The sequence below is a fragment of the Centropristis striata genome, chromosome 8 (genome assembly GCF_030273125.1).
Source record: "Centropristis striata isolate RG_2023a ecotype Rhode Island chromosome 8, C.striata_1.0, whole genome shotgun sequence".
In the NCBI taxonomy this organism is placed as follows: Eukaryota; Metazoa; Chordata; class Actinopteri; order Perciformes; family Serranidae; genus Centropristis; species Centropristis striata.
In genome coordinates, this window is record NC_081524.1 from 34,654,858 (window position 1) to 34,681,830 (window position 26,973).

Below are 26,973 nucleotides of genomic sequence, written 5' to 3' on the forward strand. Positions count from 1 at the left end.
TGACATGATACACATTTATTTATTGTTATTTCATTTACACTGTCAAAATCACATTGAAACAGCCATCACCTGTCTATCAGTGCTTTAAACCATAACCAATAAGTAATGCATTAGGTTTGTGCCATATCAATGCATGCAATACATGACTTGTTAATAATGTCTGACAATGTAATGGAGAGATGTTGCATTGACTCCTCAAACAGCATGTTCATAACTTTTGTTAATAACGTTATGTAATAACGTAATAAATGTTTTGAATAAAAAAGGTGCATTTTGTCAGCATGAAATCCTTTTAAAAAATAATATAAAATATAAAGGTAATGGGCATAGGGTAGAGTAATAAAAGGACACATTTATACTGCTTATTAATACAGTCTTCCAGCAACGCTGTATTGTAAAGCCAATAAATAAATCAAACAATACTGTACATGGGTCACACAATTCATTTGTTCTTTCCTGAAACTTGAGGATTTCACATTGATTTGGTGACAGAAGACAACACCGTAGCACCGCTGAGTATGAAAGTCAGTTCACACAGCCTTGACCCATCTCAGAATACTTCTCGTGCATTTTCTTTTGTTCTCTCCTTTTTTCTTTTACATGACAACACAAAGCTTCCTGTTATTGTCCAGCTATCAAGGAAACCCACTTTGATTATTCCCAGTCTGTTTTTTATCAAGCCGTAGAGTAAAATGATGTTTTTTTAACTTGCTTCTTTGAAACATCCCTTTTCATTGTCAGACCCCAGGTTTCCAATTGATCAAGAGTTGCAGTGCAGACCAGGGTGTATCACATGTTGCGTGGCAGTGCTTGAAACCTCGTCAACTGCTTTTCTCTGTTTGCTTGCCATCACTGGCTTTTGGTTGACTGGGACATGTTGGGTGTCCAGGGTACAGATCTGTTCAATTACATACAGCATATAAACAAAGCTGGGATTTTTCAGGTTTTCAGTTTCTTTCGAATATGTCAGTCCTTTTTCGCTTTAATCAAGATTCCCATTTTTCTACTTCCTCCTTATAATTATCTCCTTTATTTGTACTGTCCTGATCACATTCCTGTGTAGTGAATCAAGTTCTTGTATCCAGATGTCCGGCATCACAGGGAGAAGAAAGGGCACCGCAATGCTTTTACACTTTCACCAAAGTGTCATTTGTTTTTCAGTGCTCTCCACTCACTTAAAGCAAAAACACTGTCTTTTCAAGCATGGACGACAAATATAGTCTTTTGTCTATTTACCTATCTGCCTGGGTCACAGACAGAGTCACTACACATGATTATAGGTTTGAATTTGAACAGGACTGGCAGCACTGCTTGCCATAGAACTTGTGGTTGCAGACTCCATGCTGGGGCACCAGGTAACACCAGTTGAAGTAATCCCGACATGCAACGTCTGTGGAAAAAAAGGAAAATAAAGACTTATGAAAGCTTGTTTAGAAGTGTTTGTATAACCCAAATCAAATAAAATATCAAATAGTCTTTATTGTCATTATATAGTTACTATACAACGAAATTCTTATATAACCAAATTGTCAGATGTGATCAGGTTCATTCTTATGTGACAAGGTCAGCTAATGGTGGTCAGATGATGTTACCATGTCCAAAATCAAATGCCTTAAAGAGAACAGTTATTTATCGTGCTATCAGTTATTGGAATAATTGCCCACTGAATATACGTGAACTGAATAGTAAAGTATCTTTTAATTATTACTTGAGAATGCACTATTTAAATATGTGAGTAGTGAATTAACATATTAACTGTATGAAAGTGAGAATTAATGTAATAGATATGAATGTAATAACTTATTCGGAATGATTTCTGATGATAATAATGTCTACAATGTTTAATTGTTAAGTGATTTTTGTTTTGTCTTGTGGACCCCAGGAAGACTAGCTCGTCCCACTTTTGGTGACAGCTAATGGGGATCTTTTTAACAATAAACAATAAGCAATAAATTGAAAGTGCCACTGCATAAGGTGCATAGTTATGACAATGATAACACAAAACAACATGAGTAAAAACATTTAAAAAAATACCGAGCTAAACAAGGACAAAAACAAAAACAAGAACAAGGACATTTGATGTAATAAATAAGTATAAAAATAAATAAATGGCTACTTAAAATGCTATAATTTATACATGAGGTAAATTGAGTCTTTTGCACATATCAATTGTATTGCACATGTCCGTTTTATTGCACCTTTTAATTAATTTATCCTGTGTGGGTGTTGAGAGTTCTGAGTGTAAAGAGTTCTGACAGCCCAGGGAAAGAAGCTGTTTTTCATCCTGCTAGTTCTGCATTTAAGGCTTCTGTAAAGCATCTATATCATACAATATGATGTTAGATCTCCAGTACCTTTCTTCTCAGGTTTTGGGCAGAAGTTAGTGTTGCAGGCCTGGGACATTGATGGTTTAAGATGGAGGGCACAGCCAGGAGAGGGCTTCCCTTGGACCAGACATTGGACTGTCCTGGCCTGCACTCCTCCTCCACATGTAACTGTGCACTGTAAAATACAAAGAAACCTTGATTATGGATACAATGAATGTCATTAAACACATACAACACATTCAATTTCTTCTCTATTGTCAATCACCAAGATGAACTTACAAAAATAACTTTGCTGTTCACCTTGCATGGTTCAGCTACATAATCCTGCTCTAAGTTAACCAACATGGTCTCACAGAAATCCGTGAAATAGCCACGGATTTCGCTTAACTCAAAATCCGTGGAATAGCCACGGAATTGCTCAAATTTCAGTGAAACTGACACGGATTTCGCTACAATGCAAGTTAATGACAGTCATATCCCGTGGCTATTCCAACATACAAAGTGATTATGTACATTCACTGAGTGAAGATTTAGAAAATAAAACATATATTTCTCGCTATAAATGTTATCAAAATCCATTTTTATGCAGAAACTAAGTCAAAATATTGATTTGTCACTAAAAATGAGAGAACTGTCCGCCATGTTTTTTATTCTGACCGCTGGGACCTTGAAAGTCACGTGACTTGGAACAAACCAATAGCCACGGGATATGACTGTCATTAACTTCCATTGTAGCGAAATCCGTGTCAGTTTCACGGAAATTTGAGCGATTCCGTGGCTATTCCACGGATTTTGAGTTAAGCGAAATCCGTGGCTATTTCACGGATTTCTGTGAGACCAGGTTCAAGTTAACGTACCTGAGACCAAGGAGATGAGTGCCATTCTGCTCGAGGCGGAGGCTGAGGGAGGGGTTGAGGTGGATAGGTACGGTGATGCGTGCTCCATCGGTGGACTGGTGGGGTGGTGCGGACGGGGCACTCAGCCAGGATGCAGGGCTTCTGGAGCTCCACTGTGGGCTTGGGGACATGGTGGCACTTCTTGGCAGCAAGCTCTCTGTATTTTCCTGCAGTGTCCTGGATTATAAAGACAAAAATACTGATGTAAGCTACAAGATCTCATGTGTAGCATGACACGCGCAAGAAAAAAATACAATCTATAGCAGGGGTGGACAACCTTTACTAACTAAAGAGCCACTGTTGGCCAAAAAGAAAAAAAGAGAAAATCGCGGAATGGAGCCGCAAACCTTATATTGAGCCTAAAATGAAAATTAAACAGCCTAATAAGTCTAAATTAGCCTACCAACATTATTGATAGTCATATTGAGCATTTATTAATATGATTTTAAAAACTAGTCTATATCGGGGAACTGAAAACTAAACTCAAAGTTGGCAAAACTTAAAGGTTAAGGCGCCGGGCCGGAGACTTTGGTAAGCTATGAAGCACATTTTAGTTGACTTAAATGTGAAAACTTTTTTTAAATATGCTGTAAAAAGGCTATACAATTTTACAATTGAGTAATACAAATAGCATTTGGTCTACACCATTGATAAAAATAAACATTTTAATGTAAAAATATGTATATAATTTTTTTGTCTCAGCCACGGGGAGCCCCTGCAGGCGGCCTAAAGAGCCACATGAGGCTCTGGAGCCACAGGTTGACCACCCCTGATCTATAGCATTGAATCTTCATGCAATACACACCTTTTCTGCACACTTGATGAAGCGTGCCTGGTAGCCACGACCACATGTTACCGAACACTGCACAATCAAAGAAGGAAAGGAAACAGAGAAGAAATAGGGAAAAAGAACATATTTACATTAGAGAAAAATATATATAATTTTACATACTGCATTATTAATACTGTATGATTTCAGTTCAATACTTTCACTTCAGTCTTTAAAACTGAACTTTTTACCTCTTGCCACGTGGAGACGAACCACTGGACTTTGCGTTGTTTCTGGCAGCGTTTGATGAAACAGGATTCTTGGCTGGAGGGTTTCGACAGGCCTGTGCACAAACTGTCTGGCAGTGTTTGTGTCCGGGCACCTAGGTTGGTGCTCGTACACAACACCGTTCTCTTCTTCAAGCCGTTGCCACACTTACGAGAACACTGCCAAATAAACAGAAACATGATGATGAGAAAATGTTATTTCCTTGAAGCCTTTTAAACTACCAGGAGTAAAGTTTTCTCCAAACTAATTCAAGATTTGACAAAATGTAGCTATTAAAGGTACTATATAAAGCAATTTACTGTGGCCCCTGTGTCAAATTAATAATAAAACTATCAATTTATAATGATGAACGGCGGAACAATTCTTACCTATTTTCTTGTTCAAACAATATCTCATTGTTCAAAAAAGGAACCCAGAATGTGCACATTGTATGATAGTTTAATTGTTCAATAAAAGCTTGTGTATATATAAAAAAGACCATTCTGACTGTACTGCACTTTCAAAATAAAAAAGTAATTGTGCAGAAAAATGAAAAATGTCATTGTCATATAAAAATAATTGTTATTGTTGGTGAGTCTCATTGTAAATGAGATGTTTAAATAAGCTAAAATAAAGGTTTGAATGCTTAAATATAATCTTTGCCATTTTTAATGTGCCCCTCTGATTAAACACTGGCCCCTCCATGGCCCCCACAGTAAAATTGGTCTAGAACCGCCAGTGCTGACTGCAGTTCTGTTAACCACCACCAGTGTTGTTAATAATGACAATTAATTCCACATAGTACCTTTAAATTACTTAAGCATAGAAACTAACACCACAGGCAAAAGATCTTCACAAACCAAATGTATGGAAAGCATTTTAACATGGCTAGCATATTTCCACACAGTCACTTATGGTGCCTCCGTACTTCCTTTGAGGTAGTCCAACAATTCCCCTAATATTCATTCTGATCCTATGCACACATCTTATGGCACGGCCTAAATCAAAATGTTGGAAGTGTTTCACTTCATCCAAGAAATGAGGCTGTGACGCACTACACTGTGCCACAGAGAACCAGAGAGGAAGTAAACTGGACACCATTTGTGGCAGGTAGTTAAGGATATTTGGGGTAAAATGGCAGTTAAAGTTTAACAGTGAGACAAGTCACCACACACAACGTATAGGAATTGGCCATAGAACAAAACAGTCTCAGTGGACACATTCATAGTTTAAAGCCACTGAGATCACTGTCATAAAATGTGGTGAAGCCATCATCGCTAGGGTTCACTTAACAACAGCGTGCAGAGCTTTAAGCTGAAAGGCAAGTGTGCAAGTGTTTTTTTTCCTGCTGCAGATGAAAGTGTTGTACTACTACAGCAGTATGCCTTGATGTGACGCTAGCAAATCACTTTCACACATGCTTACCTGTGACCACGGCCCAGCGTTCCAAACCGGTGGACAGCTGTGCGTGTTGCAGGATTGCCTCCTGGCTGGGGCGGGCTGAGCACAGCGAGAGTCGGCCAGGGCGTCTACGTTGGTCTGGCTGCTTCTTTGGACACACTGGACTTGCCGCGTCTGCTCCCCTCCTCCACAGCTCCGGCTGCACACCCCCCACTCTCCTACAGACCAGCTGGGACAACACAACACAAGCCCGCTGAGTCAACATGCACAGCTCCTCAATCACTCATTCAGACAGGCTGGTGGGAATTCACTAATGACATGATAACTGTACACTGATAGCGGTTGTGGACGATGCTCATTGTTGTATCTGAGACACTTTTTCAGTGGCCTCTACAGTTTAATGTTTTCAGAAATAAAATAGAAGGGACTGTGTTACAATAGCTCCTAACACTATACAGTGACAAGAGAAAGAATGTGAACCCTTGGAAATTAACTAGTTTTCTGCATAAATTTGTCATACAATGTGAAAATTAATTAATTAATTAGAAGTAAAGCTGAGAAGATAATTAATGACTCCTCTCATCCCATGTACAGCCAATTTGAGCTTTTACCTTTGGGGAAGCGGTTTAGACTACCGATGGCAAGGAAGAACCTGTACAAAAAGTCCTTTGTCCCAGAAGCTGTCAACGCTATAAATAAGACCAGAATGTGTTAGCTATTTCCCCTGTTTACTTCTGTTGTTTCCTTTGCTGAGGGTTTCCCTGCACAGCAGGATCTCTGAATAAGGCAGGTCTTAGACCTACATTTGTAAACTTGATTTGTACTGTGGTGTGCTTTTACTTGAATGGGTGATGTGTGAAGTACAGTTATTGCTGTAGGCTATTTTATATTTTTCTATCCTTGAAATGTTTTTCTTTATTGTTTTACTATTTATTCTGTTTGTTTTGAGACATGTCTATGGTGAAACCAAAGAGGAATTTCCACTCAGTGGATAATAAAGTTTTCGTATTCGTATTCGTATTCGTATCTGATCTGTAGGTTTCACTCAAATTAGCTCTTGATGAAGCACCATGAATTTTTCATGAATGTGTTCAATAAAGATGTGAAATATTATAGTAGTATGTGTGATATTATTAGAGCATTGTGTTTGTCTATACTTGGGACTTAGATGCAGACCAGATCACATTTTATGAGTAAGTTTAGTAAAACACCCATTCACCTTAAAACCTAACTTCTTGGTAGACAAAACCAACAACATTATGATAAATATAAACCTTAAAATATCTGTCTCAGTGACTAAACACCACTCCTTATATTTTGCTAAACTCATTGCCAGCCTAACTCTTTAGACATTTGTTCATGGCTGACTGGCTTCAGAGCAAGTCAGAACAGACGAAACACCGGGCTTTTAAACTGTAACTTAAACCCCACAGCACAGTTTTAAACCCCCTCCTTGCCTAAACTCAATCCTCATCACCACTAAAACTAAACATCACCACATATTTTTCTCATAATTACCTCCATTTGTTCAATAAACTCCTAATAAATATGGATGTTGGCAATTACAAGAACTTTTCCGAGATATATATAAAGTATTCTTCATATTGATTCATCTGAGACACACACTCCTCTGACCCTGATGAGTGCAAGAACAGTATAGTTTATGTTATTTTTAGTTTTTTTTTCAACACTGCACCCAGGCAGACCACATGTCTAAATCGCCTAATCCTCAAGACTCTGATTCCTTCTCTCTTCCTCAAGCATTGCATCTATCCCAAGTGACCCCAAACTCAAGGTGCAGGCAGCTGAATCCCTCATCACACACTCTGTCAACCGCTCGCTAACTTTACCCCAATGTACCCACCCAGCCTCCTAAGATCTGCCCCAAACAACCCCAAAAGCATTGCTGTCAGCACAGAGAGTTGTTTATATTAACAATATAAACTTTATTTGTGCTAATTTGGTGCATCACTTGCTTGGAATGTTGTATAAGAAGATGAGAAGAGTTTAGCTCTAGAGGGCATTATACATGCTCTATTGAATCTAAATAAATACAGATGGAGAAATTCCATCTGGATTTATATATGTTATGGCTCGTCAGGCAGAAGAAAGTACTGTAGTATGATCAAAGGATGATTTGAGGGAGGATGAACGGAATGTAGAGATGATCATTTCTATTACTTTAAACATTTAACTGAGCGATCAACACATACATGCAACATATTTAACATGTTGACATGATATTTATCGGTACTTGGCAAAGAAATAGATGCTACATCCTCATGAAGCAGAAGCCCAAGTAAAGTCACAGCAATTTTTAGAGCTGCATCACGTCTTTCAAGAGCTGAGACCTATTTGGACACATCACACTTGGAAAATTCAAGACTTGTCAATTTGTATTTTTCCATAAATATTTCAATTTTTAAACTGTACAGGATTTATATTATCTAACAAACAAGCTTGTCGTGGCTAGCTGATACCATGCATTTATTATGTAGGAACATTTACTGGCTTGGCATCATACTTACATCCCTAAGTTACATCTCAGATCTCAATTTCCACACAGAAAAGTAAAATACAGTCATCTGACGGCGAAAGTTTTAATTTGGTAGACAATAAAAGTGATTTATTAGAGCTTTAATTAACGCTGAAGGGCATTTACTTATACTGTGGTTTTATTACCATGTTGACCCCACTGGCATGGCCATTTGTATAATATACTGATTCATGCCATATCAAGTTAAAGACCACCTTGTGATCTTTGCCATGACTGTTATTTGGGAGTGGTGGCTGTTGGATGACGAGTAAGCATCACACTCTCTGGACAGAAGCATGAGGGATCAGATGTCCTGTGGACAGAGTGTCAGTTAGTCTGTGGCCTAAATGACGCTGTCTAGCTGCTCACCAGAGGCATTAAATGACTTCTGACCAGTGTTTATGGCTGGTGCCACTGTGCGTGTGTTTGAGCTTTCAAGTGTACATGTCAGTGTGTGGGCGTTTCTCCGCTTATATCAGTGGACATCCACACTGGGAAAGAGAATGATATCATGCTCTAAATGTGATTGGGCATTGGAAACCTTTTTCCATGATGTAATGCCTGTTAGGTCCAACTTACTGGGTGCAGACACAGCAAAATGAAATAACTGCAGGGCCTCAGAATAGTATGACACGCAGAGATGGACTGATGACCACAGATAGCTTGTCTAGTCGAGCATGCATGTTTTGTCTCTGCTCACAGTTTATGCATGGTGAGGGCCTATAAACTGTAAGATGCAAACTTGTCCAGATGCTTGGTGAAATAAAGAAACATATGCACATACAGTACAGGCCAAAAGTTTGGACACACACCTACTCATTCAATGCGTTTTTCTTTATTTTCATGACTATTTACATTGTAGATTCTCACTGAATGCATCAAAACTATGAATGAACACATATGGAATTATGTACTTAACAAAAAAAGTGTGAAATAACTGAAAACATGTCTTGTATTTTAGATTCCTCAAAGTAGCCACCCTTTGCTTACTAGAATATAAGACATGTTTTCAGTTATTTCACACTTTTTTGTTAAGTACATAATTCCACATGTGTTCATTAATAGTTTTGATGAATTTACAATGTCAATAGTCATGAAAATAAAGGAAACACATTGAATGAGAAGGCGTGTCCAAACTTTTGGCCTGTACTGTATACTAGGACAATATGCTCCAGTTTAGTTCTATACTACACCAGGCATTTCACTAAGGGACAATTGAAATCAGTTCTGGTTGATTAAACCATGAAATGAAACTCCAATATAGTAGCATACACACATTAATGTGATCATCAGAAACTCAAACACTACAGCAATACTGTAACTACATGATATGCATGTTATGAATTTTTAATATGAAATCTGAGCTCTGTATATAATGCTGCAAATAACTGTAATCATAGTGTAAAAGCATGGAAATAAGCCTGCAACCAACCGGAAGAAGATAGATTACCTAAAATTAGATCTGGCCATATAATATGATGTTACAAAGCTCAATGTGTCTTTAACCCATTTAGAATTCACAAAATGATGATAACAATGGCATACAATGTTCCTCTAAATGAGCAAATAATGTAATAAATGTTTCGATATATAAATAAGATCACCTTGGGAACACTCATTGATAATGGCAACAAATTGAGGTACTGCAGTTGTTAATGCATTCACTTTGCATTCTCAAATGACAAAAAGTTTTTTTTCTCTAATACATTGAAATTAACAGAAAAAATGTTGTAAAGATGGAATAATAAGGTTATGTGGTATTGCTATTTACCTAGATTAAGTGACCGTTAATTTATTATTCTCAAAGACCTCCACATAAATATATCATGTACATCATGTAAAATGTGTCAAATATTACTGAATGAAGAACACATGAACATCAAAGTAGCTCTTCTTCCAGTGCTTCCATGCACACACATACATAAACACATGTGTGTTCACACATGCACACCTAAGCAGCCCCAGCTGTAGATAAAGCAGATAGGAGATGGGTGTTAAAAGTTGTGAGATTACTTTACAGCCACCATTATCACAGCTCCCTCAACTCAGTGTAAACACACAAATCCATTAGTGAGTAAACACTGATAGGGGTGGTGTAACTTTGTCAGTGTGACAGGGAAAAGGTAAGACGGAGAAAAGAAAGAGGAAATATAAGAGAGGAGCATCAACATCTAAGTTTATTTATAGGTGACTTTTAAAAGATACAGACAGACAGACAGACAGACAGACAGACAGACAGACAGACAGACAGACAGACGAATGTTTGTCAAGAAGCCACAGCACCACAAATCCCTGCTGAGAGATTGGAAGTGCTGCCACTCGAGGACAACAAAGTTTGAATGACAGCTATCCTTGGCTGGCTACTCGTCGGAATCAGAGCGTTTGTGTGTGTGTGTGTGTGTGTGTACGTGTGCTAGGACAGGGTTGAACAGGTCAAAGAGAAAAAGAGACGTCACATCAAAGTGCCCAGGCCATTAGAGTACAGCTGAGCCTGAAGCCACCCAGGTAATGGACAGTTTATGTCTTACAACCGAGCTCTGCTGTTGCTCTGTGCAGTGTGTGTGTGTGTGCGTGTGTGTGTGTGTATGCGTGAGAGCCTGACCTCAAAGACTCTGCCTATGCCTCTGTCTGTGAGAGAGAGACAGAGGGAAACAGACTCAGACAGTGAGACAGACAGAAACTAAGAGGGGGGGTAAGTGAACAGAGAGAGGCCATGCCCCTCGCAAACAAGTGGTGTGTGTGTATATGTGTGTGTGTGTGTGTGTGTGTGTGTAGAGTTTGAGGGGAAATGAAGCATCTGTTGTACCTACAGTATCCCGAGGAATGAGTAAGCATTTAAGTACTGACTGAAACATATGGAGGTGAGACAGTCACTGTCTCTGGCTTGTAGATAATCACAGTGTGGTTGCACACTGTAAATGTGCTGATAAAGCTTGAATTGTTTGACTCTTTTGGTATAAACCCACAAACACTGTGAGCAAAAGTTTCCCCATGCCCCCTGTGATGTTTGCCCTCTCCTCTCCTGAAATGTTTCTGACTCCACTGTGATCCATTTACCAATAGAAACATAATTCAATTTTCCACTGTAAGCGTGGCATAGAAACATAATACGCTATATGAATTTGGTACATTATGTACACAGTAATATGCCCCTTCATGCTATCTGAGTTTTTCCAAGGGGTATAATTGACAGACCTATAGTTAAGGCCATTCTCTGAGTCTCGTTTCAATATATTGACATTTTAAGAGTGTATAAAATTAGTTATTTCAGCTCAATATGACATATTTTATGGTGAAATATTAGCTTTTCCTGTAACTCATAATCCCTTTGGAGGTCGAAAGAAATGCTACGCTCCCCCTCCATGAATAAATTGATTGCATATTTCTAAGTCAATAACTATTTTAAGGGAAACTAGCAACAATTATTATGTTTCTCAATGGTTTCTGTTGTGTAGAGTAAGTGAAAAATACAAGTTAACTCCATTCAAACTGCTAGCTTTTCACAGCTTTTTTATATATTGGTTTTAACTGCTGTCTTTGCTTGTCAGGCATCAATACAATTTCTTTTCGTTTAGGGTATTTCCATCGGAAAATCATTGCTAGCATGAGATCGCTCTGTTTCTTTATTGTTCCTAATGATTCAGATTTACAGACAGCAGATATTTTAACTTGTTATAGCAGGGACAGCACAGGTGGAACTAATGATATTAATGATGGCTCTGTTAGCAATCAATGCAATGAAACAATTAAAGATGTTTGCAGTTACACTTGTGTTTGAAACCTAACCAATAAGTTGTTTCAAATCACAACACATGTCTAAAACTGACTGTGATCTGGGATACATTTCCTCAAAATGTTATTAAAAATGCAGTTTTGTATGAAAACATGTTTTAGGAGACAGGCTTGGAGATGTGATTGAAAGCAGAATTGAGAAGTTTTATTACCTCTCCGCAAGTACAACAGACTGCATTTCTGAATTTTAATAACTATCAAGCTGACATATTTACATGAATTAATATTTTACCACACTCATCAGCTGAGTCAATGGTGACGCTTCATATTAGTCAGAAAGTGCTTTTCTCACTGAGCTTAATTCTAAAGTATCAAGTAACTAAAATGTGTTGTTGTGTAAAATAATCCTTGGTAACAGTGATTACCCTAATACAACCTAATAATTAATAATGACTGTAGGTGGAGTACAGTGGTAGGCGTCCTAACATAACATTTGGTGATCTCTTTTATCCAAAGTGCTTGACAACTGTATGAGTGCAGACATTTTTAGCCAGGGTGGGAATAATCCATGAATCAGGCAGTGGTGTGCTGTGCTCACACAGTACCAGCTTTTCTTGAATATAACAGTAAAAACAAAGCAGGAATGACCTCATAATATATAGCACATTTGTACACATGATGACAGAAAGAACCACAAACATGCCGTGATTACTTAAAACGTCTGACCTAACAATGCTCTGGAGGCCATGGCATCCATTTCTGATGACTTTATATACATATTTTTTTTCTGTCAACACGATTGCTACTTAATGTCAATTAGTATGAGACAACTCTGCGGTCATCATTTGGGATTTTCCTAAGATACCTGTTCCAAAACGGAGACAGACACAAAATGAGCAAGAAGGAAAAAGACAGCACTGACACTGCTATGCAGAGGAAAAATCCCCTTTAGAACAGCTGTTGGTTACTATAAAACATGAGATAAATGGGAACGTAACCGGGATTCCATGATTTCAGTCCTGATTACATAATATTGGTGCCCTGTATAATACTGTGAGGTTTTTTTTAGCAGGTGTTGGGACACCACTAACGGAATGCAGATTAAGGAAGAGATGACTTCATAAGCAAGAGTGGGGATTTCAATGTACAGCACCCAGAACAAAAAAAAGGGAAGATGGAAGATGAGAATACTTCTGGAAATGTGCACATCAGCATCAGTGTTACTGTGATAGATTGTAGTCTTAGACTTTGCACTGCAGTGTTTATTGGGTGGGGTGGAGTAGAGAAAATTGTTCCTTGGGAGTCTTGATGAAAGGGTGATAGAGTTTGGGTGGGAGTGAGCATTCATAGTAACCAAACACCACCACTGTTCCTCTCCAGCCCTGCCCTTCTTTCTATGTGTGTGTGTGTGTGTGTGTGTGTCTTTGTCTGTGTATGTGTGCCAGACAGCAGCTGATGGCCAGTCATTCTGCTCTTGGCAACACGATGGCAGCAACAACAACATCAGACACAATGACTGCATGCATCCTGTATATGCTATTGTATCCATAATTTATTATGCACAAGAGCACAAACAAACTGTGTTGCAAATACAACAAAACCTGCACCACAAGATCTGTAACACTCAAAGTTTGATGTGATTTGCTCTTCCTGTTTGTCCCTCTCCCTAGTTGTTCTGTATTTCGTTGCTCCCCCAACACTATAATTAATAGTGACTCAGCATTAGAGGCACTAATGTCCAGGAGCAAAGATGCAACAAGGCCTTATTGTGTTTGTGTTTGTGTCATTGGCATGGCCATCTTTTATTGAGAAATAATGAGACTTCTTAAAATATTTTATAAGGCAATTAACTTGGCCACAACATAACAAAACAGTTTGACATGCAGGGGACAACCTCGCATTTGGACACACAACAACAGAATTTTTCTCTACATCCACATGCAACACTGACCAAGATGAGGTCAGTGTCTCGGCTAAACCATTCTCTGCTCGTAAATCAAAGCGCAACTTGTCAGCAGTGTCCACTTCATTTGCAAGAATCTGGCTGATATTTCAGACCATTGCTAAGATTGTACGTGGGAATACTCAGAATAGAGGCACAGAGGAATTGACGCCTCAACAGCAGCTGTCAAAAGCCTTGAGATAAATGCTCTTGTTATTCCTTGGGAGACAGGCATCTACTGTACTGTAACACTCCTGCTCATGGATGGGCGATAATCTTTTATCCTGGTATAGAGTTTTTTCTTATCTCAATAACGATATATATCACGATTATAGCGTTTTTTGGGGAAATTCAATAAATAAATATTCTATATAAAATAAATACATACTAACACTTATTTTATATACTAGCTAAACAGTGCTTCTATTTTTGCTACAGCTGCAAGGATATGCAAGGATCAGAGCGTAAAGCATTGTCCAAACAACATAAATATTGCTGTGATGCAGTTTTTGGACATCACAATAGAACGGATATAGAAAAGTGAACTACACAAATATAGGAAGTTTTAAGCCATTACCAGAGGTAATACTTTGAACACTGTAAGACAATCACAAATATTGAATGTCTAATTAGCTTTGCCACCATAACTACGCATGGCAGGCTGGTCATGCTTCAGATTTCTTCACATGAAACTGTCTGCATGGGGCTGTAGTAAGAGTTCAGAAATAAAAAAATAAGTGTTCTAGTATTTTCAAACCAAAAATACAAACCTAAAGCACAAGATATGTGTTTGTAAGCTGCAATCATTAGCATGCCTGGTTAGCTTTCTTACAACCCAACTGTTACTTGGCTTAAAAAGACATCCCATTTTCATCAACAAAACCTCCCCTCTCATTAAAACCAATGTTATCCCAAGAGTGTCTTTCTCTGATTTGTTTTCTGGCCAGGGGTTTACCCTTCATGACACTGTCCAGAGCAGCAGAGACAAGGGAGGGACAGTTCCCTTGTGTGAGTGTCTTTATGTGCGTGTGTTCATACATGTCCTGCCTGTCAACGGGTGCACCACTCCCTATGATGTCCGCAGCATAGGACCACGTTGACTGATCTTTGATCCTCTGCCTTGGCTCTGTGTGTCAGGGGTATAGACAGTGACCAAACCAATTGAGCTTAGCCAAGATCCCACAGAACCACACCCTGAAACCACAGAATCATTAGCGGGTCTTGCTCCCACTCTCTCTCTCCGTGTCTGGTATCATCATACATTAAAGAAAATGTGTTAGTGCCACTCTAAGAGACAGCGGTGACATTTTGAAACTTCGAGAACAACCCTCTTGGCTGCAGCATCCTTGAAGTGAAACTTAACATATGATAACATTTCCTACTTTGGTTTCCAGCTGCAAATCAATCTTGAGTTTGTTTCTGGTGCACTACTGTGGGAAGAAAATTCTGAGGATCAACAAGCTTTGGAAGAACCAACATGCGCCATAAACTCAGCTGGCAATTCATTTTGCATCCAGCAGAGTTTCTTCAACTACACATTGAAAAGTCTCTAGTGGGTGTTGATAGGGCCAGAGACCTGGGGTTTGTTATGAGCTTGGGTCCCACAGTGATGCTACATGTGAAAAGGTTTACAGGTCCTTGGCCTGCTGTATTAAACAAACACAGAAGCTAACCATTCCTGACAGTTGGTGAGGTATCAAGCTGAACTGGATGAAGACATAAAGAGAATAGCCAGTGAAACCTCCCCCTCTTCCCTGTGTCCCACACATGTTTTGGCCAAAAGTTATTTTTCATTACATGAGAGGAAAATGTCATCATCATAGAACAGGTGCTTTACTGGGCCGGGAAAGGGTGGAGAATACAGTCAGTGCTGCCTGACACCCTTCATTCGCTTTATTATGAGGAGATAGTGTGGGAAGTCTGGAAGACTTGACTCAACCAATAAACAGCTCCTTTTGACACTGCATGTCAAGAAATTACAGAACAGATGTGTAGGTGTTGTAGACCAATACCACATGGCGGTCAAGGGGAGTGAAAGACGAAAGACCAAACCCCCATATGGCGCTTAAAGAAAAGACACACACATTGTTTGTTGCGTTGTGAGCTTAAAAACTATATCAACCTATTTGGCTGGTTGCCCTTAAAGCTGCCTCCTCAAGTTCCAAACATGAACATGCATGTGCAGAATGTTGGGCGGTATAACAGCCAACAATGTTTTTGGCTGTCACGTAGCCTTCAGTACATAAAATTGAACAATTGAATAATTGACATACCCCGAAGTCTAGAAGTCTAGATTGGCCAACTATTCTGTCTTTTTCCATCCAAAAGTTAGTATCAGGAAATTATGAGGACATGTCTGCAACGTTCAAATACCATTTTCTAACGATGTCCAGATTGAGTGCCAGAGTACAGATATATTGATGAGGTCATTCACAAATGTTAGAGGCCACAAATTACCATTGACATTACTAGGGTTTGAGTTGAATGAGTTGTGATATTTAAATCACATGAATGAAATCACATGAACTAGCTAGCCAAGCTAGCTCTGTGGGGCTGTACTTTGGCACAGCTGTCCTTGTGCTAATTGCAGATGTTAGCGTTTGCAGCGTTTTATTCTCACGATGACAATGCTAACATGTTGATTTTGAGTTTACTTTGTTCACAAATTTGATAATTAGCGCTTTGCAGCAAACACAGCTAAAGCAATGAACAGTTTAATTTATTATCAAAGTTAGAATCCAAAACACTGGACAAATAACTTATCGTGTACTTTTGAACTTATGTTGAAATGTGTTGGAATCAACAAAGTGATTACAATTCATCCTGAGGGGAATATGAACATCTGTACCAATAGCTTCATAGCAATCCATCCATTATTTTTTTTTAGATGTTTCACTGAAACCTGTCAAGAGATCAGCAACAATTATCCTCTGGGGACCATGGATGCATGTATACAATTGGATGGCAATCTACTCCATATTGTATAGATATTTCAGTTCGGACCAAAGTAGTAGACAGACAGACATACAAGCTGTGTTGCCATAAGGTAATTGACTTTGAGTAGTTAAGGTTAGGATAATGCATTGTTAGGACTTCTCCAATTCAGGAACCGATACCTCCTCTGGGCATGGACACCTGGCTTGTTTTAGTGCTTCCTAACACGGGTCTTGCCAAGAAATGCTGTGGGGTTCACAATAACGATAGCTATAGCCATGCCGCTAGCATAGCTAAAACAGAACCAATCACAAACGGAGGACCCTTTAATTCTATGCAAACTACAGTTACTGGGTAGATGAATTTGCTTCGCTAACCATAACATAACAATGACTTATGAGAGAGCAGAGAGTCTGACCTGGCGGGACATGGTTGAGTGTTGCAGGGCATCAGTCCAGTAGCTGGTTTTGATCTGGGATTGCAGTATGACGTGTTCACTTGCACTCTCAGGTCTTTGTAGCACGCTGACTTGGTGTTCATCTGGCCTGTATGGGTGATACATCATTAGTTTCAAACATATAATCATGAAAGGAGAACATTGTTTTCATTTTGACTCAGTCTTTTAATTATGCCATTTGGCTACTACAAAACAACTGTAAAACAAAACCGCAGGCTCACATTTACAGTGATGATGAAATAGTTAAAGAGAATGGTATTACAGATTATTGGCAAAGATGCATATAAACGCCAGTGTTAGCCTGGAAACAGCAGCTTGACAAAAACAGGATGTTATCAAATGTTTGCGCATAAAATGTGACATCTATTTCATATTGTGAGTTTACTGGTTTCACACTGATACTCAAATGCCATCTTCGGAGTTAAAGGAATGTAAATGGATATTTAACTTGGCATGTGTGATGCACATTTTCTCTAACATATGAAAACAACACGAGATCTTTTAAATTGTAGATCTGACAGTGTGGTGGTTTGATTTAGTAGGCAGTGTTGTTTGAAGAAACTTGAATCCCAGCTTCACAGATCCCCTGGTTGGTATTCGGCCTGAGGCATGGTCAATCTGCACATCCTAACTCATTCAGGTCAGTTAGTCAGTCACACTCTTTAATAAAGCAAACGACCCCCAACACATCATGGCCTACAATCAGGACACAAAGAGGTGGAGGTTGTTAGGGTGGACCGCAACAGACCAAGGTGGGGAACTTTAACCTGCAGTGTCAATCAAAAGGAATTCTACACTGGGGGCTTTGTTCACACTCATGAAGACAAATGCACACACACACACACACACACACACACACACACACACACACACACACACACACACACACACGCGCACACACACTTGTGAAAAGAAATGTGCATGAGTAAACACACAAGCACACTCACACACACTGTCAAACACTCATATATACTTTTGTGCACTGGCTTACAGTCTAAAATCAAAACACCAGGGTGTGCCCAGGGCATTACAACAACTTTGCATATGTGTGTGCTTGTTTAATATTTGGCCTAACGGGGGAAAAAGGCCACTGGTTGAAGTCATGCATGCATGTGCTTGCTTGCTTCAGGGTATGTGTGTGTATGTGTGTGCATGCATGTAATAGCAGGTCTCCAGTGGAACAAGAAAAGGTCCCACCAGTCCCAAACAAGAGCTACTAACGTCCCCTCAGTAATGATGGGAATGCTCCCCTCACCATTTAACCCACAGCTAAAAGCCTTATTACAGATCAGAGAGGTCAGACTGAGCTTCAGATGCTGGCCCAGATTGAAGATCTGAAGGTGATCTCTCCTTTTTCATCAATGCAATTGATTTAATTTTCTAATTATATCAAAACAAAAAGTATTGCACAAATTTTAACAAACAGAAGCCAGCTACTCAACAAATTTGATGTGACAAAGATGAGAAAAAGCACTACACATTTTCCGGACAAGTTTAATATATTGCAACAAAAACATTTCACGCTCACACTCACCTCCAGCACATGTTGCTGAGCATTGGGAGCGTATGATTGCCCATGTATAATTGTGTTTGATGTGATTTCTTTTCTCATCAGCTTTCTTCAGAGTGTATTCCCAGCGTACACCTGGGTTCCAGCCCTGCAACAATATCTACAGGGAAGAGAATGTGGTAAGAGCAATGAGATGAAGGACTACAAAAGTAGCACAAATATATAGACATCAGTAATAATCATGAGAAGTAAAGAAAGTAAGTCACAGGAATGAAAGAGGGAGTGGGAAGTCGTCGATACTAAACTAGCATTACTGCCTTGCCTTTGAATACCTTTGCCAACCAGTTAGCATATGATGCAGTTTATGTCTTAAAGTCTGTACTAAAGACTTTAAGAATTTAATAAAAGGTATTATGTGTATTTTTTTGACAAAACATGGATGCTTCACACACAGGGAAGTGTTTTTGCAGAATATTACGTTGTGACATTGAAGTTGACCTTTGAATTTTGGATATAAAGCGTCATCACTTCATCATTTTATCGTGTTAGACAAATGTTGTCATAACCAACATATGAATTCTTGAGTTATGGCCAAAAGCATTAGACACACTGACCTTGACCTATGATCCCCAAAATCTAATCAGTTTATCCTTGCGTCCACATGGACTTTTGTGCCAAAAGACAAATAATACATATACATTTAAAAATGTATGACATCAGTCAAAGCAATACTTCCCTTACCTCTATGACTAGTGTCTCATTAGTAGGGCCAGTTGATATGAGGCTCTCTGGTCTGTTGTAGGGTCTCTTGTATTCAAATATAGCTCCAGCGATGGGGTGTCTGCCTGGCCAGTCCACCGTCCAGTGGCCGTTCAGGAAGTACCGTCTTTGGGGGTCCCTGACAGCCAGGTAGGAGCTGGACGTATTCAGTTCCATCACACGGATACTTCGAGCTCCCGCTGGGATGGTTACCACCCCATAATACTCTGAGGAAAAGTACAAAATATTTGGTAACGCTTTATAATAAGGTCCTTAATAACCATGAATTAACAAGTAATAAGGCATTGTTCTCGCTTTAGATCCGGTAGTTGCAAAAAGCATAGTTAAGTTATAGTTAACTTATAATAGATGAGCAATAAAGTATATTTTAATATCAATAAGCAAACAAAATAAGATTAATAAACGCATGGCAAAGACATAATCGGTGCGTCATGGGTGTTTGTAATGCCATTATTAACACTTATAGAAGCTTATAAACACACAATAATGTTAATAAGCATCTTGTAAGGACTAATTTGTGAGTAGTGAATTAACATATTTACTGTATGAAAGTGAGAATTAATGTAATAGATATGAATGTAATAACTTATTCGGAATGATTTCTGATGACGTATATAATAATGTCTACAATGTTTAATTGTTAAGTGATTTTTGTTTTGTCTTGTGGACCCCAGGAAGACTAGCTCGTCCCACTTTTGGTGACAGCTAATGGGGATCTTTTTAACAATAAACAATAAACAATAAACAAGGGCCTTATTACTTGTTAATTAATGGTTATTACAAGGACCTTAATATAAAGCGTTACCAAATATTTTAAAAAAACCCACATATTTTTTTAGCTGTATATGAGCTAAAAGAAATGGGGAAAAAAGTAGCTTTTGAATATATCTTATATGAAATCCCCCCCAAACCAATTGAATTTAACAACTCTCACGGTTAGTATAATGCTGCTTGGTGTACTGTCCTTTGTAGATCTTGCAGGTGGAGTTGTCTCCTTTACACACCCCGCAAGCATCGGGCACAGCCATGGAGCCCAAAACACGGTCACAGCCCACTCTCTGTGGTAAAAAAAACATAATTACTTTTGACATAAATAGAGATTATACAAATAAAATGCAACATACTAAAAAATAAATCAGTTGAAAACTTGAAACAACCCAGTAAGGGTGTCTTTTAATGTTTTCCTACTGCTATTTCAACTGTCAGAATATTAAGCATAGCTCGACTTCTGAGACTTTTAATACCACCCTCAGAAGAAACTGATCATAAACTCCTCCATGCTTTGAAATCATGTTCCTTTTGCGCTGCTCGACTTCTAAAAGTATTACCTCACACAATCCGTCGATACAGACATTAGAGCTGTCCTGTGAGCAGAGTGTCCCATCTTTAACTTTGCTGGCCAGGGCAAAAAAGAAATCATAGCCTTCAGCAAAGCAGTACAGCTTACATACATCTTGATCTGGTAGGACAGGAAAGAACCACAGGGGCAAAAAGCATATTGTTTACTTGATTGTTTAGTTGTTTTCCTGACTGTATTTGAAAATGAATGAAACAATTAATTTACCATCCACTCTTGTGTATGGCCTCCAGTTGTAGTACCATCCTCTGAACTGTTTGCCATTGAACTCGGCACACTGCTGGGCTCTGTAGTCAGTGGTGTTGGGGGGACAATCATCGGTGTTGCAAAGTTTGTATGACCTGGAAGAGCCCTCACAGAACTTCCCTCCATATGCAGGTCTGCAGAGAGGGATTGAAAAAATATATCTCTATTTTTTGCACAATATTGTATGTATTTAGTATTTAAAATGTTAATAATTATCTTTGTGATATCCTGATTTCTTATCGTGTGAGGGATGATTTGAACACTTCGCGGTCATGCAAGGTTGCAGTGTATTTACATGAAATTCTGAGGAAGAAAATAGCTTTTGTTGCATTTGATTGAAATGAGCAAAAGTGTGTAAAATTACACTACCGGTCAAAAGTTTTAGAACACCACAATTTTTCCAGTTTTTTATTGAAATTCAAGCAGTTCAAGTCCAATGAACAGCTTGAAAGGGTACAAAGGTAAGTGGTGAACTGCCAAAGGTAAATAAAAAAAGGTAAGGTTAACCAAAACTGACAAATAAAGTACATTTCAGAATGATGCTAAAAGGACTTTTTCAGGGAACAAGAAATGGGTTAAAAACTTAAAGCAGTTCTGCAGCAACGGAGGTTGATCAAGCCTTGAAAGTTGCTAAGTTGCTACCAATTTCTACAGGTGTCCCAACTTTTCTTGATCACTTACAACCTACAAGTTGCTCCACATTTAAGAGAACTTCTGCAACAGAGTTGGGAAGAACTTTCTGAAGAATATTTGATTTCCATTGAGTGTGTTCAGCTGTTCTATCTGTTCAGGTGGATACTTCCATGAGTCAACAGTTTAGAATACATTTTCCTTTCCAAACTGATTCTGATTTATTTTATAACTTCAATTGTTTATTTGTTATATGCATTAATTTCAGAATACACTGAGACTAAACTGCATCATTTTCAATAAAATTCTGGAAAAGTTGGAGTGTTCTAAAACTTTTGACCAGTAGTGTACATTGAGTGAACACTGAATTTCATTGTAATTCCGTATACCAGCATGACTAATATGGAGCTATGCTGACCCGTATATGTGTCTGTGTGTGCCTTTGTGAAGGCTTCTCCAATCACAGGTGTATATCCCCAGGCTATGTTTCTTAAAATCCCTTCCGTGGGACAATTACACCTTCTATAAGCCCTCTAATCACATTGTCACTTATCTCTCTCTCGCTCTCAGATTCTCTCCTTTTTTATCTCCGCATTTCATCTTTCTCCTTTTTTAATCCTTCTCTGTCATCTCTCCTAACCCCTCTTTCCCTCCCACTATCTCTCCCTCCCCTTGCCTGTCTTTGTCTTCCTTCCCCTCCACCACCACCATCTCCCTGTCTTTCTCCTCATCACTCTCTGTCTAATTTAGCCCGCCACTTGTCAAGATCTTGGCATGACATGATAAAGAGGAGGCCTCGGCATTTGGGATAGGGCCCCCTTCCTGACTGGCAGAGCAAATAATCCTGAGTGACTGATGAGTAGGGGACTAAGTGAGCAGATAAGTGATGAAGCGACAGACCCATGTGAGTGATCCTCACTATTTTAATCACGTGTCTTAATAATAACTCTTGGCCTTGAGTCAAGCAATCACAAACAGTACAGACCATCTCCGTACCAAAGCATGGACACTCGATAACTGAGTCCTGAAGTTATGTGTCCTGAAAATTACGGCAGGAAGTCGTGATTCAAATAGTTTTGCTGAGGTACAAAACTTCAACTTGATCAACAGCCAGCATTAGCGCATGTTTTACCCTTAATTTGAGCTCTTTGACTACATGATTTGAACAGAGACAAGACTCCACAAAGTCACAGCTTGCTTGAAACAATATATAACTTCTTGCAAAAGCACAAACTGTATTTTTTACATTTCTGATTGTGGAGAATAAAAAAAAAAAGTCAATATACACTACTGGTCAAAAGTTTTAGAACACCTCAATTTTTCCAGTTTTTTATTGAAATTCAAGCAGTTCAAGTCAAATGAACAGCTTGAAAGGGTACAAAGGTAAGTGGTGAACTGCCAGAGGTAAATAAAAAAAGGTAAGGTTTCAGAATTATACAAGTAGGCCTTTTTTAGGGAGTCTTGGGCTATTTTGTCCATTTTTTAATTCTTTTCATGTCTTTGTAAGTCATTTTGTGTCTTTTGGTGTCTTTTTTTGTCATTTTGTGTCTTTTTTTAGTCCTTTAGTCCAACATAAAATGTGATTTTGAATCTTTTTTTTACTTTCAAAACACTATCATGCTTAATAAAGAATTTTAAATGTTGCAAATGTGCATTAATTAGTACACTGAGACATTAAACTGCATAATTTTCGATTAAATTCTGGAAAAGTTGGTGTGTTCTAAAACTTTTGACCAGTAGTGTATATGGGGTTCTGGTTTAGCCAAATGACAGATATCTTTGTCTTTCATTCTTCTTCATTGCAGTCCAATTAGAAACTTCATTGATACATTTTGTTGGTGTTTTAGGTCCAGATGAAATTTCAATCTCTCTCAGCTACATTAAAAAAGCCAATAAAAAGCTAAAATGTTGTCAATAGACGATAGCCAAGATTGCATTTCAACCAATGCAATCAACCTCTTTTGCACTCCTGCATTCATCTAAAGCTGACTTAAACATGCTTGGTCAGCACTATTTCACACTAAAAAACGGTAAACAGAAAACTTCCTGTTGCCTACAGATTCTGCATTCATATACAGATATCTGTTTTATAGGGATGAGTTTGTTTGGGACTGTTATTGCGCATATCTCTACCTGGGGTTGTTGCACTGCCTCTCTCGATAGGTGACTCCGCTCTCACAGCTTCGTGAGCAGGCAGACCAGGACGACCACTCTGACCACTGGCCATGCTGAGGCCTCGGGCCCTCGTCACCCTGTTTCACACACTGGCCCCTACGACACCACTGGAGAAACAGACAGGAATTATGAGCGAGAGGCAGAAGAAAGGAAGCACACATAAGCAGAGCAAAGGGTCATAAAAGTGTCAAAAACATAAAGACTTTCCACTAGACCCTGTTCTTTATCTTCTTTATGATGACTGTCTGTCAAACCGAAGAGAAGATATAGCTTTCAAGTTTAACTGCTGTCAGAAAGGTCGTAGTCCAGCCCTGGTTATATACTCACAATCTATCAGGGAAACTCCAGTTGTGCTGCTTTTTGGACAGCCTCTACCTTGAGCTGTCATCAGCTAGAATTAACAGAGCTAAGCCAAACACAACTGAGATGTGGAAAAAGCGTCTCATACCTGACAAGGATATTCTCCTACTGTCAAACTTATATTTTTCATGTTGCCCTCCACTGTGTTCAACTCTTTTTTGTCCCCCTAATCCCCCTGTTTTTCTTTATAAAAGCAGTAAAAGTTGATAGCCCCCCCCCCCCCCTCAAAAAAAACATGAAACAGGTTGAAATATTGCCGGTAATGCATGAATCAACATAGTAATGTTTATTCACTGCTGAAAATCAGTGAATAATAATAAATATAAAAATAAATATCTTCCAAAGCATAATTTATCTTCTTGACAGTGCAAATCAACTATGAGCATGGCCTTTTGTGAATTGTTTATTAGTATTCATATCTGATGTCTTGCTAATTCTTGAAAGAAGTGAACCATAACAGGCAAATTTCTACTTTTACCCATATTCTCCCAATTTGGTGAGTCAAATTCCCCCTCTTCGATCTTGCCTGGGGAGTGTGCAGAGAGCCATGTTCACACATGAAGTCAGCAGCTGCTTCTTTTTACCCTACAGAGCGGAGCTTCAGTGGGGTTCTGAATTACCTCCTCGGATACCACAAACCCTCTGCACAAGCTGCTTTCCACCCATGAACATTGCAAAATGATTTCCATGAGGCAACCAGGCATGGCAGGAGAGGAATATTAAACTTAGGCAAATGATGTGAATATGGTTCGTCTGTTGACTGTCCAGCATGAGATGATGGACGTGCTACAGGAAGCTCAAGCCTCATACCAATAAATCAAGATATTCACTTTGTGTACTTCAGAAAAAAGGCTGAGTCATTAACCAACAAACCAATCATGTTTTCCAAAATTGAGCAGCACTTCACTCAAAATCCCTAAATGTAATGTGAGATTACTTTGCAGAATCTAGACTCACTTAAAGCAACATTATGTCACGGGCTGTTCCCTGGCACAGGATTGAACTGGATTTGTACATGTCAAGATGACATCAGTCACAATATACTCAACTGCTCGCCTTGGAGTGATCTCAAGAACCTTTCCAAGCACACACACACACACACACACACACACACACACACACACACACACAACCCACTCTGGCATTAGCATTAATAGAGTGGCATATATTCAGCTGTTCTCATTCCCACTGGGTGTTCATGCCTGCCACGAGACACACACTAGCACACACACACTCTCACACCCCTCCAACTAATCTCGTGGTCCTTGACTAAGAACTAGAACAGCTGATTTCCCCTTAGTTTTCCCCCTGCGGCTGAGTGCCACGGATTCCTAAGTGAGCCTGTCATTGTTTGTGTTCAGTTAATTGTCCCGTGGAGGGAGAGGGCGGGATTAAACCATCAAGTTCAATATATTGAGAAGCAAATGTGGATGAGAGGCTGTCAGGGGAGAGAGGGGAAGAGAGAGAGGGAGCCTTGGGGGAGAATCATCTTGAAAGAAGTAGAGAAAGAAACAAAGAATAAATAAAGAGCACAGATTGCTTTTTGGCTCAAGCCCCAATGGCAGTTTTTTGCCACGTCAGCAACAAACCAATTGCAGCTGCTCCCTGAGGTCAAATAATGGAGGCAGAGTGTGGTACCTCTATCAAAAAGAGAGCTTTTATTGACACTGCACTTAAATGAACCCTAATGCAAAACACAACAAAGTCAAAGTCCTTGCTTACAAGTTGATTTATTTGCCTGCACTGGGACAAAGGCATTGATGTGTAAAAAGACACCATTAAAAGAACTGCAATTTAGTTCAAGGGTTTTTGTCTTCAAATGACCTAATTGAGTGGAACTATCTGCACCAAATAACACTAAAACACTCAATAAATGTTACTTTCATAATAGTATCACCATCAATTTCGCCTCTTCACCTTATAAAATACTTTGTCAAGAGCAATTTACTCACTCAGAGATCAGTGGTATCCTTGGAGGAGGCATCTACGCGTGTGTTTGTGTGTGACACACCTCTTTACAAGCTCTAAATGTCACACAGCTGATAATACTAAGCAGCACAGTAAAAAAAAATGCTCTGTCAACTGATGCCTTAAAAGGAAAATCCCCCCTGAAATCAAATTCACTTATTTCTTTGGCGTTACGCAGCTTAGCCTGTTTATACTGTGCAGGGAATCTGAACGCTGTCACTTCCAATGTTCTTGTGTGAGTTGTGATGTTTGGCATATTTTTTTACCAAAATGGCAAAGACTAGTTTTCTGAGAGGCACTTGTTTTGGTTCATATCATTTATTTGTAGGTTTATTTGGTAAGATGTTCCCATGGAGCAGTGTGCTGGCAACAGTTAAGTTAAAAGAAGAAAAAAAGAAACACATGCTGTCCTTATTTCATTTTGGCTCCTTCGGCAAAAAGGGAACAGAGGTTATCTTAGTATTGGTATCATTAAAGTCTAACTCTACCCCATGAATGGATGTTTTTTGAACAAAAAGATGATTAATGACATCCTGAAGCAAGGGATATCTTAGCTGCATGTCCCAACTAGCTGCTAGAAATATCTTTGGTTAGCCCACTTAAATGGCCTTAGAGGCGACGGATAAAAAGTCCAATAGAAATGAAAGGGATCCCATGATGCCAGTCATGTGATGCCACTCTTGAGG

At 39.0% G+C, this 26,973-nt stretch overlaps 1 protein-coding gene across 1 annotated transcript in view; it reads right to left on the reverse strand.

Annotated features, from left to right (window-relative positions):
• The window catches only part of LOC131975637 (A disintegrin and metalloproteinase with thrombospondin motifs 16), a 61,941-nt gene continuing 34,968 nt past the window's right edge, over positions 1–26,973 (reverse strand). The window contains exons 12-24 of the mRNA XM_059338330.1: positions 23,918–24,066; positions 21,116–21,288; positions 20,880–21,010; positions 20,486–20,609; positions 19,513–19,757; positions 18,796–18,931; positions 17,223–17,349; positions 5,685–5,889; positions 4,244–4,438; positions 4,029–4,085; positions 3,185–3,400; positions 2,355–2,502; positions 1–1,390 (exon numbers count right to left, since the gene is read on the reverse strand). Of these exons, the coding sequence (XP_059194313.1) occupies positions 1,275–1,390; positions 2,355–2,502; positions 3,185–3,400; positions 4,029–4,085; positions 4,244–4,438; positions 5,685–5,889; positions 17,223–17,349; positions 18,796–18,931; positions 19,513–19,757; positions 20,486–20,609; positions 20,880–21,010; positions 21,116–21,288; positions 23,918–24,066 (2,022 nt within the window). The 3' untranslated portion in view covers positions 1–1,274. The remainder of the gene's footprint in view (positions 1,391–2,354; positions 2,503–3,184; positions 3,401–4,028; positions 4,086–4,243; positions 4,439–5,684; positions 5,890–17,222; positions 17,350–18,795; positions 18,932–19,512; positions 19,758–20,485; positions 20,610–20,879; positions 21,011–21,115; positions 21,289–23,917; positions 24,067–26,973) is intronic.